At 38.7% G+C, this 16,566-nt stretch overlaps 1 protein-coding gene across 9 annotated transcripts in view; it reads left to right on the top strand.

The window, feature by feature from the left end:
• The window catches only part of MARCHF7 (membrane associated ring-CH-type finger 7), a 27,907-nt gene extending 11,341 nt beyond the window's left edge, over positions 1–16,566 (top strand). For 3 of the 9 annotated variants that reach the window (XM_075092627.1, XM_075092622.1, XM_075092620.1), the window contains 8 exons: positions 1,867–2,038; positions 3,381–3,548; positions 7,210–8,299; positions 8,563–8,732; positions 9,879–9,988; positions 11,393–11,506; positions 13,360–13,408; positions 15,434–16,566. In XM_075092627.1, coding sequence (XP_074948728.1) covers positions 3,425–3,548; positions 7,210–8,299; positions 8,563–8,732; positions 9,879–9,988; positions 11,393–11,506; positions 13,360–13,408; positions 15,434–15,459 — 1,683 coding nt within the window. In that variant the 5' untranslated portion in view covers positions 1,867–2,038; positions 3,381–3,424 and the 3' untranslated portion in view covers positions 15,460–16,566. The remainder of the gene's footprint in view (positions 1–1,866; positions 2,039–3,380; positions 3,549–7,209; positions 8,300–8,562; positions 8,733–9,878; positions 9,989–11,392; positions 11,507–13,359; positions 13,409–15,433) is intronic. The other 6 variants (XM_075092626.1, XM_075092621.1, XM_075092619.1 and 3 more) reach the window with 3 other exon arrangements.

The following is a 16,566-nucleotide window of genomic DNA, read 5'->3' as shown; positions in this document are numbered from 1 at the left end:
AATAAATTTGAAGTGAGAGTGGCTCTGCAAGTATCCATTTAAAAAGAAGAAAGGAGGGGTTATTGGAATCTCATCCCTGTTACAGTCCTATGGATGACAAAATTACTCTTTTTTTTTATACTCGGCTTGTTCTATCAGTTATTTCTAGGGGGTGTGTTTTTTGGGTGGTATCAGCTTTGTGAGTTAACACAAAGTTCATAATTTTGGAGACCTGCTTTAGAAAACTTAGTTGTGGAGGAGCAGTTCATAGTCTGACTGTGCTTGCTTACACGCTGCTTACAGCATACTGTGAAAGAAAATGGAGGCTGAACTGTCACCTGACTGAGATCCAAGGCTCAGGCCTTAACAGCTTGTCTTATGGAGGCACATTCTGGAGCCCAGTTAACTCCACAAATAGTTTGCTGCTTTGACATGCTTGTGCACTGTAGAGTGACAATAAAACATGTTCAATTGCAGTAGAAATATTAAGATGGGAAAAGCAGAAAACTGTGAAGATGCTTAGCTGGAAGATAGTGAAATTCCTTTTCACTTGGAGGCTTGAAAGACGTTTGGGCACTTGAAAGTGCGGTACCTTAAATAGGTGTTTGCTCTCTTACTGTGACTTAGAGTTGAAGACACTTTGAGATAAGTGGGGGGGAGGGAGGAACTAGTGTGGAGATGTTAGCCTTCAGGGGAAGTCATAGGAGGTGTCTCTCCATACAGTTGAAATTCAAATGGAGTCTGTGGCTGTAAGTGGCCTAACTTATCTAGTTAAGTTGGTGCTATAGAGGTCTCAAAATTAAACACTTTTTCCCGTTAAGGTTAACTTTTCTCTTAAGTTCTGATGCAAGTGAACATTGCAGAAGACACTCTGAAACTTTGACTTATTTAATAGCAAATGATTAAAAGATAAGTTATACATTAAGCAGATGATTCATGAAGGAAATTAAGCTGGCTTTGTAGTTGGTTTGTGATCTTAGTTTCTGTGTCTCCCCACCTGTCTTTTATGATGGGGTAAGAGAAATACTTAGGTACTTCTTAGTTTTAAAGAGCAAAAAGTAGTGGCATAAGATTAGTAAACAACATAACAAAACAGAAATAAAACACAACTATAGTATCTGCTCTAATTTGGTTGATCCTTAAAGGGTCTTGGTTGTAGATACTTTCTGGGTGATCAAACAGCTCAACTGAGCTTTTTGATTGAGCTCAAGTTTTTCACATCAAAATATAAATCCAAATATTTCAAATAGAAAATTAATGCCTTGGCTGCAAGTAACCAAACTAACAGCTTTATAAGCTATCCTTTTCTTTTAATTTTAGTACTAGTTTCTGAAAACTCTTATTTCAGTGCTATAGCCTATAAAAATTTTGTGCCCATTCTTTACTCTGAACTGTTTCGGTTGCACCTGAGCTAATGTAGTCAACAGCTTACTAGAAGCTACAGCAGACCCATTAGCTAAGTGTATTTTAGGCTGGTAAAAAAATAAGCTGGATTACTTGAACTATTAAATAAAATAATGAAGCTGATCAGTTTTGGCCATTTCTGGACAGCAAAATTATGTTTCCTTGAAGATCTGTAAAGCTATGTTTGATCATGTTTATAGCATCTTACAAGTCAGGAGTATCTTTTTTGCCTGTAAGCCACATCTATTACAAAGGAAAAATAATGCTGATTGTAAGAGAAACCAGCTTTTTGTTGGTGGGACAATCTTGAGTAAACCTGGGAATACTGATCAAGAGCACAAGCATAAACCCGATATTATTTTTAAATAAAAAGGTTTTGCATTTTGAAGTTATTCTTTACTATTTTTGTGAGCCTTACAGTATGTACACTTTTGTTCAGTGTAAGTACATCTGAAATACTATGTAACTTTTTTGTTATTTCAGTCTACATCATCTTCCTCTCATTTTACATCTGGGTGTTATGGTGAGTCTGAGAGAACTCAGGGAGCATATTCAAGACTCCATAGCCAGCCACAAGATAGCGATTCAAAGAGACCTAAGCTGTCTTGTACATCTACCTCTTCTGTGAGAAGTAATGGCTTGACTGCCTTTTCAGGTGAGAGGTTGATTACTAAAGCTGAGTTACATGAAAATTGTCTGAGTAGTAAGATCAGGCTTTATCAAATTTTAAAAGACCTGCTTTGAAATATTATGCTTTTATTATTTTTAGATATTAAAAACCTATGCTTAACAGAAGAGTATGTTCACACTGGTGTCGGTATCCGAAGTACTAAGAATGCTGGTAGCATGGTCTTTTGAAAACCCTATTGTACTCATGTAATTTCAAAATTATTACCTGTACCTATTCCATTTGCGGTAAAGCTGAACTTCATGGCTCAAATATGTCTTAATGGGTTAAGATTTCAAGGAAAGAATGAGTGCAGCTGATGTTAGTTCACGAGTCAAATTGTGTTGGTTAACCTACGTGTGCCAGGGACAGCAGAAAGGAAATCTTTACCTTACTTAACTCTGTGTTCCAAGAAGCAGACCTTTAGATCCATTCAGATTACCCTTGTGAGTATATGGATCAGTGTTCTTTTTATATCCCTTTATGGAACCACACAGCCATGCAAATAAAAGTTAGCTCAAAACCCAGTATTGTTGATGCTTTCTTATTCTGTTAATAAAATGATTCCCATTAACATTTCTCATTATGGTGTAGGACTATCTGTCTTTCCATTTCTGGATTGGTTGGTCATGACACTGTCCAATGAATGTTTAAATTTGGATTTATAAGTCAGCAATAAAACAAAATCAAGGTGGATTTTTCAGAGCCATTGAAGAACACTTTTTTTGGAACAAGAATTGTATTCACAGCTGCAGTATGTACAGTTCCCTTTTTAGTTGTTAGGGCTGTTAGCAAAAAACAAGATCCCTTCTTGAACTGAAGCATTTTACTCTGCAATATGAGCAAGAACAGTAATAGTCATTGTTCTGAAAGTTGTGTCTAAGCTGCATTTCAGCATCAGCTGTCTTGCTAGAAAATGAATTTTAGGAGCATTTAACAAGCATCATTAGAATGGCAGCATTTATTAAGTCTCAAGTTGCTGTTTTGCCATGTTGTGAAGCCTGTTTAATAACTAGCTGCCACTAGAAAGCAAGATGCTATTCCTCTTCCTCCTCCTATTCTGTATGAGTGTTAATGGGTCTGACTCTTTGCAGAAGTACTACTACTTTTTTCTGGTTTAGCTTTCAGAACTTGCTGCAAGATTAAGTGCCAGCATCAGCAGAGTGCTGCTTACTTGCCTTTATGTTGGCAGCTGGCGACTTGATCAGCTTAGTGGTATTGTTAAACTCGCCCTTGATATGGTATAACCAGAATGCATGCATAAGTACTAACTCTAATGGATTTTTAAATAATTACAAAAGCAGGGGATTTATTTACTTTTTCTTTCTAGATTCCTCTTGGAGGTACAGTAGGATTCCTAGATCTTCATCAGTGATGCTTGGCTCCCTTGGAACTGAGCTGGTGAGAGAGCGAAGAGAGGTAGAAAGAACAACAGATCTGCCTGTTAATAACCTGGTGGATCGCAGCTACAGAAACAGTGACTTTTCACCCTCAACATGTATGTATTGTACAACTGAAAGCTTGTAAACCCATAGGTTGCATGCCTGTTAGTTTCTTCACATGTTCTTTTAGTATTGTCTTCAAAACACAAAACCAAAAAGTCTATTTAATTTTAAGGTATCCTTTTAAATAAAGTTGGCTGGCCACTTTCCATGTGTTGGGTAAACCATTGTAGGACATATGAATGGTCTAGCATGTAGATGCATTCAGTCATAAGAAAATGGTATTGGTGTTTGCCACAGTAACTGTGTGAATAGCCAGTAAGCCTCTTTTTCTTGTTCATCTTAAGATCTCTTTGTATTTAGGTATGGGAAAAGAAATAATGTTAATTTGACTCAAGAAAGGGTTTTCATGAAGGTGCCCATATTGTATTATCTCTTTCCATTTGGGTTCTTGAGTGATTTTTAGGGAGAACTGCTACACCACTGAAAATTAAAAATGAATAAACACATACTTAACATGAGACGAGAGGTTTGTTCTATGGTAACTGCTAGGACTAGTGTGGACTTCTGCAGTGTCATTTTTCACTTTCTGTTCAGAGTGTTGTGGCCTTTTAGAGCTGTCTAGGGGAAAGCTAGTCATCAGCCTTGATCTGCCACCTTTTGCAGATTAATATGTGGTATTTTATAATGCAGAAGTTTAAAGGAAAAAATTAGCATTTTTACAAGTACAGAAGACAACCCAAAAAGATAAAAACTAGTTCCAGACTTCATCCTGCAGTCTTGCCTTACCGGAAGAATATGTTTTAATGTAATCATACTGTTTCTTGAAGTGGACAGTGGAGTTTACCTGGTAGAACCTAGTGGGAGAAATGGATGGGTGGACAGCTTTGCTTTGTACTGTCCACACTGCATTTATAGCAGTAGTGCCACTTTAAGTGCTATAAAAATAGCACTGTGTTCCCTGCTGTGTAATCAAAACCACATGGCAGATGCTTGGCATCTGTGCAGATGTTTCTTTAGTTGGAATATGCCAGATGCATAAACCTCAGCTTTAACAATAAATGGTGATTGCAATGCAGAACCCATTAAAAAAAAACCAAGAAAACAAAACATTATCAAAACTACAAACATGAAAGGTTTCAATTCCAGAATACATAGAGAAAGGTTCTGCCTTCTAGCTTAATCTACCAATGCTTCTTAAGCAGTTAAAATATTGAAGAAGTTTCCCTTCTTATGAGGTTAGCATGTTTCAGCTGCTTCCTCCTTCCCCCTCTTACATCCCATTCCCCACAAATCTAGCCATTTGAGGAAGGAGACTAGCTGATGTTAGCTTCCTCAGCTGCTTCATGTAATGTTAACTACAGTTCAGCCACAATGGAATTATTCCCAGTGTGCTGAGGTTCTTACACAATATTTACAGAAGATGCCCTTAGAAGAATCAGAGTAGTTTGGGTTGGAAGGGACCTTTAAAGGTAATCTAGTCCAACGCCCCTGCAATGAGGAGGGACACCTTCAACTAGCTCAGGTTGCTCAGAGCCCCATCCAGCCTGCCCTTGAATGTTTCCAGGGATGGGGCATCAACCACCTCTCTGGGCAACCTGTGTCAGTGTTTCATTGCCCTCATTGGAAAAAAAAAAATAAAATTGGTCCTTATGTGGTCTGAATCTACCCTCTTTTAGTTTAAAACCATTATCCCTTGTCCTGTCACTAAAGGCCCTGTTAAAAAGTCTGTCCCCAACCCTATGATGTTTAACAAGGGCTAGTGCCGGATTTTAAACCTGGGGCAGGGCAACGCTGGATGTACATCTAGACTGTGGAATGAGAGGCTGGAGAACAGCTCTGCAGAGAGGGACCTGGGGGTTCTGGTTGACAGCAAATTGAACACGAGCCAGCAGTGTGCCCTGGCAGCCAAGAGGGCCAACCGTGCCCTGGGGTTCATCGAGCCCTGCATTGCAGCTGGGCAAGGGAGGGGATTGTCCTGCTCTGCTCCGTGCTGGGGCAGCCTCACCTCGAGTGCTGGGTGCAGTGTTGGGTGCCACAGGACATTAAGGATATAAAGCTACTGGAGAGTGTCCAGAGGAGGACCATGGAGTTGGGGAAGGGTTTAGAGGGGAAATGGTACAAGGAGCAGCTGAAGTCCCTTGGTTTGTTCAGCCTGGAGAAGAGGAGGCTGAGGGCAGCCCTCATGGTGCTTTGTAGCTTCCTCCCAAGGGGAGGAGGAGAGGCAGATGCTGATCTCTTCTCTCTGGTGACACAATGACAGGACTCGAGAGAATGGCAGGGAAATGCGCCAGGGGAGGGTTAGGCTGGGCATTAGGAAAAGGCTCTTCCCCCAGAGGGTGGTGGAGCCCTGGAACAGGCTCCCCAGGGAGGCATCACGGCACCAGCCTGGCGATATTCCAGAAGCACTTGGACAAGGCCCTCAGAGAAATGGTGTGAATTCGGGGCTGTCCTGTGAAGGGACAGGAGTTGGACTCGATGGTCCTTGTGGGTCCAATCCAACTCAGGACAGTCTATGTCATGATTCTTATTAGCCCACTTTATATACTGAAAGGCTGCAATAAGGTCTCCTTAGAGCCTTCTCCAGGCTGAACAACCCAGGCTTTCTCAGGCTTTCTTTATAGGAGAGGGGTTTCAGCCCTCTGATCATTGTTGTGGCCTTCCTCTGGACCTGCTCTAACAGGTCCATGTCTGTCTTGTTCTGTGAGCTCCAGAGCTGTAAGCAGTGCTCCGGGTGGGGTCTCACCAGAGGGGAGTAGAGGGGGAGAATTACCTCACTTGACCTGCTGGTCATTGGGAAGCATTGGGTGATCGAATGTACCCTTAAAGAGCAGGGGAGGACATAATAATCTGGTGATAGTGATCTAATTGACTACAGGTAATCAGGATAATTGGGAGAGATTACTGATTTCAGAATCATTAAATCTGATAGTGCTTAAGCCAGTTGCATAGCTGAATGTGTGAACTAACTTAGTTACTGCATGTCGTTGATAACCCTTTTGGTCTGGAGCAGTGGAATTACAGTATTGCTAGGGCATTCTTTTTATATTTGAGTTCTTGGTTTAAAACATTATTATCGTAAGATACACATCTAATTTAGATACTATGCAATTTCTGTTACCCGAAGTCAATAATTTTATGCTGCCTTTAAGTAGTGTTTGTAACTGCAGCTCTTTATGTTCTTATGATGAGAAGAATAAGGGTAGCTTGTTGTAATAGATGGGGAATATACTTGGCTTTATCCATACATTTGTTTCATGTGCTCTGGTGTCTGCTACACTGCGGAAGTTTTGATTAACTTGTCTTTCTCAGTCTACAGGCAAAATGGACATTTAAGTTAGGAATAGTATTGTATATAGTTTGCTGTTTTTAACCCAGATGCTGGTCTTATGTAACTTCTGACAGATAGTTAGAATTTTCATACTTGCGTATAAGAAAGTGAGTCATACCTTGATAATCTGAAGATTTCAGGGGTGTTAAGATTCCAAATGGATTTACAAGATTGAACCCAGTGTAGGTTTCATTTTAACTTTAGAATTCTGATAAATAAATTTAAACTTAATATTGCTCTGGAATCTACCTGCCAAATTTGAAACAATTTTACGTAAGGATCATGAAATCTTGAACTTCTGCATTTACACTTTAGAGTTACCTATCTGGAACGTAATAATTGGAGCACATCATCTCATAGTATTTTCCTCTGCTTTTTTGCAACAGATCTTCAAGACAGACCTGCCTCTTCATATGCAGAGGGAGCAAGACCAAAAGAGAGCTCATTAAGCACTTTGAGGCTGAACTCATCCATGAACCGCCAGTTGCCTTCTGACCATCAGCCATCTTTTTTCAACAGAGACTGTAACATGAGCTCTTCAAGATCCAGCTATTCTTCAAGACAAAGGAGAAATGAATTGGAATCTCCCCAGAGGAGCATGCAGCCAGCATTTTCCCTTACTGCCATTAGGGATGAAACTCCTTCCTCAAGTAGTTCTGAAAGGGTTTTATCTTCTCAGAGGTCATTGAATGAGCCTGCAGCTGACAGCGAAGGGAGGCGCACAACCAGACAGCTGCTGTCTCGTTTAGCATCTAGCATGTCTTCTACATTTTTCTCTCGAAGGTCTAGCCAAGAGTCGTTGCACACAAGATCATTAGGCTCTGAAGAGCCAGCCGTGGTCCCAAGAGTTCAAGCTTCTACTCTGTCAAGCAGTAGTGGAGCTGCAGCTCCGGAAGTTCCAGGACTTCATACATCTGAAGCTTCTCAGGGATTTAGTTTTCTTAGACGAAGATGGGGTTTATCAGGAGTTTCACAGAATCATAACCCTGATTCAGACAGGGAAAGTTACAGACCAGACTCTGAAAGTAGGAGCACAGGATCCTGGTTATCTTCATCTTTGAGGAACAGATGTACACCTCTGTTTTCCAGAAGAAGAAGAGAAGGAAGAGATGAATCCGCTAGATCACAACATGTCTTCAGAAGAAGAGAGTCAGGTGAGGAGACCTCTCTTGAAGCGTCACGTAGCCCTCCTCGGGCTTCTGTTAGCAGACCACCAACACCTGCAGTATCTGGTGTTCCTACAGCTACTGCCTCCCCACCAGATTCAGGCCACAGCAGGAGAAGTTCTGGAATTCTGCCTGGTTCTCTCTTTCGCTTTGCAGTGCCTCCAACATTAGGGAGCAGTCTGTCTGACAATCTTATGATAACTGTAGATATTATTCCCTCTGGCTGGAATCAGTCTGATGGACAAGAAAGTGGCAAGTCTAAGATACCACCTTCAAGAGATCCAGAAAGACTCCAGAAAATTAAAGAGAGGTAAATTAGTATGTTCTTTTGAGATAACAAAATGTACTTGAGTTAACATGAGCAGGTTTTCTGTAACCATGATGTTAAAAGGAAACTTTGCTTCAGAGAAGGTGGCAACTCAGTCCTTTGTCACCTGTGTTCTCACTTTTGTCTTTAGACAAACTTGTGTCAATCCTGGTAGGTTCAAGAACAGTTTGATGAATGGAATTGTCATTATAAAAAGTCTTACATGAAATGTGTCACAGTGTTTGTTGATATTCCTTCCTATTCAGCCTGCTTTTAGAAGATTCTGAAGATGAAGAGGGTGACTTATGCAGAATCTGTCAGATGTCCTCTGCAAGTTCTGACAACCTTTTAATAGAGCCATGCAAATGCACTGGAAGTCTGCAGTATGTTCACCAGGAGTGCATGAAAAAGTGGCTGCAGTCCAAGATTAATTCAGGTAAAGCAAACTCTAAACCAAGGCAGAGGCAGACGTCAAGTTACATTGGGAGGCTTAACAGGAGGTATTTATTTGAAAAACAAGCAGTTGGGGACAAACAACAGTGTGGCACTTCCAGGCTTATTGTGTGTCTCTGCAGCTTCTCACGTGAGTAGTTCAAAGAACTGTGTGTGTCATTCAGAGAATTACAATTTTGGGATAATCTACTAAGATATTAGACAAAATACAACATTGCAGAAGTGTAGGTTTAAAGCTACTCTATCACTCTGGGTGAGTTTGTTCCCCATCCTTCTTCATGTTAGTTTTTAAGACTCCTATAGCCAGGCTGACTGTAGCAGAGTGATAGGAATTTTAAAATCCAAAAGTGGTTTTCTATTGTAACTATACTTAAATATTTATTTTTTTAAAAAAAAAGATACTGACTTGTTCAAGGCAGGTAAAACCACTTGTTCAAAAAATTACTTCAAAGTGCATAGAGAATTTTATAAAGGAACAGTTCAGAAATTGCACACTGTACAAATGTTTTTGTAATAAATTGACTAGTTTATAAGTAAGTGATCTGTAGGTTTTTTTAAGACTTAAAAATAGGTGGCTAGCATCTGTTTACATTTTTACTCAGTATGAGAGTAGGGATGTATTAGAAGCCTCAGATTGTTGGAGAAATTAGTTTGAAGTATTTAACTATATAAGACATAAATCTACCATAAACTTGCTTTGTTCATCTTGTTGCTTATGGAGCAACTTGTTTGAAACCTGGTACTTTAAGACAGAATGTTACTCTGGCAATAACTTTAAGCTATTCTAATATATTTATTATTACTTTTTTGTATATTTGGATTGGACTGTAGAATTCAAGCAGCCCAAGTGGCAATTTTATGCCAGACTTTTCAGTAAGGGGCGTATGGTGTCCAGAATGAACATGAGGCAAAATATGTGGAGCTGGATAGAGAATAAAGATTCTATAGCATTTAAATTATGACAGTGGCAGATAGTCACTACATTTCTATTAAAGGCTTTCTTTTCTTCTAACCTTGCTCTGCAAAATAAATCAAGAATTAGTACAGCTTGTAATCCTTGTATAATTGTGTCCTGTATTATAGTTTGTTGCAACTTGACACTGCCTCTCCCCCTGCTCCTCCCCACCAGGTTCTTCTTTGGAAGCAGTGACAACTTGTGAACTGTGCAAGGAAAAGTTGCATCTGAATCTGGAAGACTTTGACATTCATGAACTTTATAGGGCACATGCAAATGAACAAGTTAGTATATTTTGCCTAGTTTGGTAAGTGTTGGTTTAGTGCTGGGAGGGCGCTCTTCTTTAGAGAGGGAAAATGCATCTCCTTTTCAGAAGGACTGTTATGCACACTAAGTAATGTCAACATGGAACAGACATTTCTCCTCAGTATTCAGACGAATTCTGTCTTCCTGCTGTGCTTCCTATAGCTGAGCTTTCAGTAAGTGTAATGGATCTCTTATCCTTTTCTTAGTTGCAGATCTGTCATCTAGCATTGCAGTCCAGTGTCTCTGCTACATAGGTGCAGTGGGAGTACTAGTATGATTAGATTGAATTTCACATGAAGTCATGAATTGTCTTTGCTTTTGGTGTTTTTTTAAACACACCTAAGCAGTTGTTTTAAACATACTATTAAAAACTTCTTTTGTTTCGTTAGAGTGGTAGAAGCTAACCTCTCTTCTAACAGCTTCCTGCTGCTCCTTCAAGTCCTTTCCTGAATAAAAAATAATTAAAGGCCCATTAGTATTACTCTCGTTATATAAAATACATTATTTTGAACTACTGGATTGTGTAGTATTTAAAAATGAATAAATAACAAAAAGCTGGTGTTATTTTAATGAACTTCTTTCAGAGGGTTTTCCTTATTCTCTGGGTTGTATTCTGTGAATATAGAAAGACTAATGACATTTGCCTACCTCAGAAGTTGAAAGAAAATACAAAGTGACATCTGTTTTGGGGCCAAACATCAACCTCTAATTTTCTTATTATTTAGAGTAAAGCTCTTACCCTAGTACTCTAGTTCCTGTCACTTGGGACAGACTCTGAGAAGTATTTATCGAGAGGGCCATCATCTTATCTTCAGCACTACTGATTCTTGGTTACTGTTACTGTACTTTGATAGAAGTAAGAGCTTTGAAACTTTTTCCCAAATAATTGACTCTAAATGATCAGTTCAGCAGTAGCATTTTGAAAGTTTACCTTAGCAGGGGAAGTAATTTCTCAAAATATTTATAACATCATAAAGTTCTTATAATATTTCCCTTTATTTTGGCTTTATGTGAAGTGTTGGGACCACTGAAAAGAAACCAGCAAAGTTTGTTGGTTTTATTTTCCCCAGTGGTATAATACTCTGATTCTCAGATTCCTTCCTGTGAACTAATCATGCTGACTGAGATCTTATTTGTAGAACTCTCTCTGTTTATCTTCAAGGATAACAGGTTATCTCTGGGGTGGGTGGGAAGAACCAGAAGTATAAATAGCTTTTCAGTAATTAAAATATTTTTAGTATTATATTTCCCTAATTCTCTTGGGACAACTAGAGAGCAAATATATAATGTTTCCAGTAAAATTTAATTCTGGTTATATTTAATGAGTCATATATGCAGACATACCGCTGACATTCTGAATGTTTCTTTTGATCTCCTTTAAGGCAGACTATGAATTTATCAGCTCTGGTCTCTACCTTGTAGTGTTGTTACACTTATGCGAGCAGCGCTTTTCTGATATGCTAGGAACTGCAAGTGAGGCCAGCACGCGTGTCAGAGTAAGTATGCAGTGATTTTTATCACAGGAGTTGCCCGTACAGAGAGATTAGAACTAGATTGTTACCTTGAGCAACCTAGGAGCTAGATACCCAAGAAGCATGCTTATGTAACGCATTTAAAGGTCTAAAATGGTCTGGGTTTGTCAATGCAGTAACACCATGTTTGATTTGAAACTGAAGGTACTACTTTATTGCAGTTACTGTGTTACAAAATCATTTTTATTGAGGTTGTTGGTAATGCATTGCTTTGCATGTGTGTTGTCATGATTATTTTGAGTTTATGCAAAACTGGAAGGTTAACCTTGTACTCTACAAACATGCAGTTGAGAGTGTTGGACTATCTTATTTGATTAATTTTTCTCATTATGCCAGTCTGTATTGCAAAGGTCTAGACCTTGAAATGCTTGTCTGCTGCATTGTTCCTAAATGTGTATTTGAATATTTCGTTCTGAAACTGACTAGCTCTAGTCTGATTTCCTGGCATTAGTCAAAAGCTCTTTTTAGTTGTGTTTGACTGTATTCTTGTCACTTAAATGGCTTGGCTTAGAAATGCAGTAAGTATGCATTTTACCATTAAGAAAACATCACACAAAGTTATTTCTGCATAGCGACTTATTCAGAAATCCGATATTCTACACGTTTATTTGATACTAGTTAGTTAATTGATGTTCTTTGTCAACTGAGCTCCTGAAAAGCTGATTTTTTTTTTTTTAATTACATTAAAAGAAGTGACAATATTAAGCTTGTCCAACGCTTATTGGAATGGTTGCTAGTGGGTACTAGGCCTTCGGTGTAGAGACAGGACTGTCGTCTAATCTCTTACTGTGTTAGAACGGTGATCCTCTTTCCTGTACACATTTAATGCAGAGCTTGTATTCCATGATCCACAAGTAAAGTGTCCAGTTTTCTCTGCTACAAGTGTAGAGACATAAGACACAAAATCTAATAGTAGCCAGCATCCAGTACAAGTTATTAACTTGAGCGTATTGCAGAAATTAGATGTTTTTTTACTGTTTTTTTCATCAGAGGCAGCATTATACAGTGACACTGCATTTTAAACCAATGAGAGCACCGATGCGTGTTTGATACGGAGTGTACAACTGAGCTATGGAAACTGAAGCATTATATTCTTGTTTCTTTTTATTTGCTGTGTCTCAACATCTGGACTATCAACTGAAACAATGATGTAGATTCTCAGCCAGGTGGTTTTTTTTGGTCAGTGACACTTTCACAGTTGCCTAAGGAACCTGATTCTTATGGATTTACCTTTAGGTTTCGATACCACATACTTCTAACACCCAACTGCTACCATTGCCTAATAGTAATCCTGCCCTTAAACTTTTTATTTAAAATTAAAATCTTAAATGTATTTATGCATTTTTCATTAACCTCAGTCAGTCAGAGGGCTCTGTTTTGCCATATTAATAGTGAAGTAAATGAAACGGATCCAACTAAGGCAGTCCTTACAGATTGTTTTTCTGCATTACAATTTCTAGGAACTGTTTTAATAAAACTGGCAATTGTTTATATGCGCTACTTTCAAAAAGGATGTGTTACAAAGGCTGTAGAACATGAAGATGATGCCACTAACTGCTACCAGAAGCATTTGACATAGAGTGGAAGCTGAAATAACTAAGCAATAGCAAATTGAAGTCTAACATGTGGGGATTTCTATTAAATTTTGCATTGGTATTTGGAAGTTGGGCAAATGGGTTTAGGATAACCGGCATCTGGGATGAAGCTGTGGGATGTAAAAAGTGAAGAAAAAGTGAAGAAAACTTTGCTAACTTGTTGCAAATTTCTGCAGATAACTTTGCAACTTTTAAACTACTTTCTCTCTGCCTTGTTTCTAGTTTATTAACCTTGCAAGAACTCTTCAGGCACATATGGAAGATATTGAAAGTAGGTGCTTCCCCTCTTCCCTTCCGCTCCCATTAGGTTCAACTCAAAGTTAAATGAGTACAATCCTCCTTGCCAAGATTCATAATACTGAATGTAATTACTGAAAATTTTACTTTACCCAGCAGTGCTTTTTCCATTATCAGTAGAATTATTCCAAGGGGGAACTGGTTTTAATTCTCCGTGATTAATTTTCTGACAGCACAGAGTTGTTTAGACTACAGAATTGTTTTCTGCAAGTGATAAAAGGTTCCTCACTAGTTACAGTTCAGTTATTGTAATTCTAGCAGTATGTAGTTAACAGAGTTGATGGTGACCTTCAGGCTGTAGCCTTTTACATGAGTCCAAGCAGAAGAGAGTAATTTAAAGTTGAATTTCACTGCACTTAAATTAGCATACTTGCCATTTCTCCTGCTCCCCTTTCTTCCTCCCTGCTCCCCTTTCTTTCTTGCTTCCCCCAGCTCCTGCTCCCCTTTCTTTCTTCCCCCAGCTCCTGCTCCCCTTTCTTTATTTCCCCCCCGCTCCTGCTCCCCTTCCTTGCTTTCTTTCCCCCCACTCCTGCTCCCCTTTCTTTTCTTCTTCCCGCTCCTGCTGCCCTTTCTTCCTTTCTTCCCTCAGCTCCTGCTCCCCTTTCTTTCTCCCCCCACTCCTGCTCCCCTTTCCTTTTTTTTTTTCCTGTTCACACACACTTTTCAGTTTTGTGTATCCATTGATCAGACCTATCTACTTCAGCAATGAAATTTAACAGTTGCTAATTTTAGCAAAGGTCTAGCCTACTTTTCTCTCTAATGGCTTATGCAGTGTGCTTAAATTCAAAACTATATGCTGACTTCTGGTAAATGCATCCTGAATCTAAGTGAATCTGGGTGTGATGAACAGGCAGTAGAAGGGTAGATGATCTGACTTCTTTTTTTTTAGTGTGCATGTGAATGTCTGTCAAAATTCAAAGATTGTATATGAATTTTCAGTGCATAGGACGTATTTGGAGTACAATGAGGAATGGTGTATGCATGTGCATATGTTTTAGTTCAAAGAGCAGGTGATTATTTCTGCACTCAGAGCAGACAAAGGTGGACTTGAGTTCAGAATTTATTCCTAAATTCTGTGCATCCTTCTTAGAGTTAAAATTAATGAATGCCATTTTACACAATAGTTTAATCTTTATTTGATTCAGGCTTTATCTAACTTGCAGGTAAGGAATACTGAGTTCTAGGTATATTATTGATGCTACTTTAGTTATATTATTCTTCTAAGAACTGGAGAAGTGAGGAGACAGACCTTGCCTCTTCCTGTGTTCAGAGGACAAGTTACTCAAGTGTAAATACTTTCTTGACTGCAAAGTTTGCTTAAGAGGCCAGAATAAAATCCTGTTACAGACAAGCTAACACTTCACAAACCTATTGTAGATATGTGTACTGACCCTCTTAATCATAGTTGACAAGTGCGTATTTGTCTTTTGATTCAGCTTGCAACAACAAAACGTGATCCGTATGTGGGCTTTATGTTCATTTTGCATATGCTGAAAGAATGGGGCTGGAGAGAGAAGCTGCTCCCAAGTAGGCCTGATCTAACTGCGTTAAGCAGCACACATCTATAAAACAATTTTTAAGAGTCTGTCTGTTTAGGCTGCTGAACCTATATAGATATTTTAGTATCCAAATTGTTAACTTTGAGTCATTTCTTTCCCTTTTGTTGGGTGCTGCTCTCATGGATTGAATATATTCTCCTCTGACTACTGTTGGAATTAGCCACTGTAAACGCTAGATAAAAGTTGAATCTCTGGCGTAATTAAGTTTTCTTCCTTTTACTTTGAGGAAGAACAGCAGGAGGACACTGCATTTTGTAATACTGAGTTTTGATTTGAAAATGCTGTATTTTTCAGGCATGAGATGCATTTAAAAATTAAGCTATGTAATTACACAAGGTGTGGGCGGGTATTACACTCTTTATTTCCACTGCTCATCTTAAAGTACTCTAATTTCACGGACCTTTTTCAACGCTTCTGATTATACTGTGTTGTTCCAACAGCTTCTGAGGATGATTCTGAAGACTGATGCTGGTAGAACTTTCATACTGCGAGACAAATGGAATTGCTGCAGAAATGCTGAATTGGCAAGAACAACATCAACATGCATTTGGGTTTTCCTTTCCTTAGTAAAAAGCGCATTAAATATTACTGTAGTTTTTTAAGCATTGTTGAATTCAAAATCAGCTGCTGCACAGTGGAACTCAGTGGACTTGAGAACTATTCAGCATGTGTGAGGATTAGATACATAAAAAGCAACTTCCCTTTTTAAATGATGAGGAGGATGTGCTTTGTTTTGGAAGGCATCAGATTTTGAATATTTAAGGAAGCTGTATCTCCCTTTATGTTTCCTTCTTACTGTAGTCAGATTTCTGGTTTAATCTATCGAGTTTTGCTCCTCTACTGGCACTAAGTGGTTATAGTGGGTTTCAGGGTGAGGGTGGGCAGGGAGGGTGGGGATGTCCATGTACTTAAATAGGTTTTGTTTGGGTTTTTTTAAATGCCTCTGTTGCCGCATCGTATAATAACTGATTGCTTCCAGTGTTAATGAATGAACAGGAGGATGAGCAAGATACTGTAAAGATTGTTTGGGTTTTGGTTTATGTGAAAATTATTTTTTAACTCAAAAAGCAATAAGAACTTGCAGTGGTCTTCTAATACTTAGCGTTAGTGATGGCTCTTTTTTTTTTTATGTACCGGTTTGGAAATTGGAGATTATATTTGATATTATGTGGCTGTTCCACTACGGAATATTGCAGGTGTTAACTCTTGCATTTCAGCATTCCTGGCAGATATGCAACTTGATAAAGACCTACAGTTGTTTAGTTTAATCAGACTTTTTTAGATCCCACCTTCACTGTTCAAAGCACTGGTTATCAATGTGTTTTCTAGTGTTGTCACTTCTTTATAAATAAAAACAATAGAGGTATGCATCTTTACTGGTATTGTCCATTTTATTTAAACATGGATATCTACCAGAACCTACACTTGAAAACTTCGAAAGCTATAGTCTGTGGTATATCTTTACTAATGTTTGTAAATTCTTATGCAGTTATTCAAGATTGTTTCTGACCATTTTGGATCAAAATGCTTTATATGACTGGTGGTACAATAAATTGTCATACATGTATTGAAA

The sequence above is a fragment of the Phalacrocorax aristotelis genome, chromosome 5 (genome assembly GCF_949628215.1).
Source record: "Phalacrocorax aristotelis chromosome 5, bGulAri2.1, whole genome shotgun sequence".
Classification (NCBI taxonomy): Eukaryota; Metazoa; Chordata; class Aves; order Suliformes; family Phalacrocoracidae; genus Phalacrocorax; species Phalacrocorax aristotelis.
The sequence above is the reverse complement of the archived record's forward strand: the minus strand, read 5'-3'. Positions and strand labels throughout refer to the sequence as shown.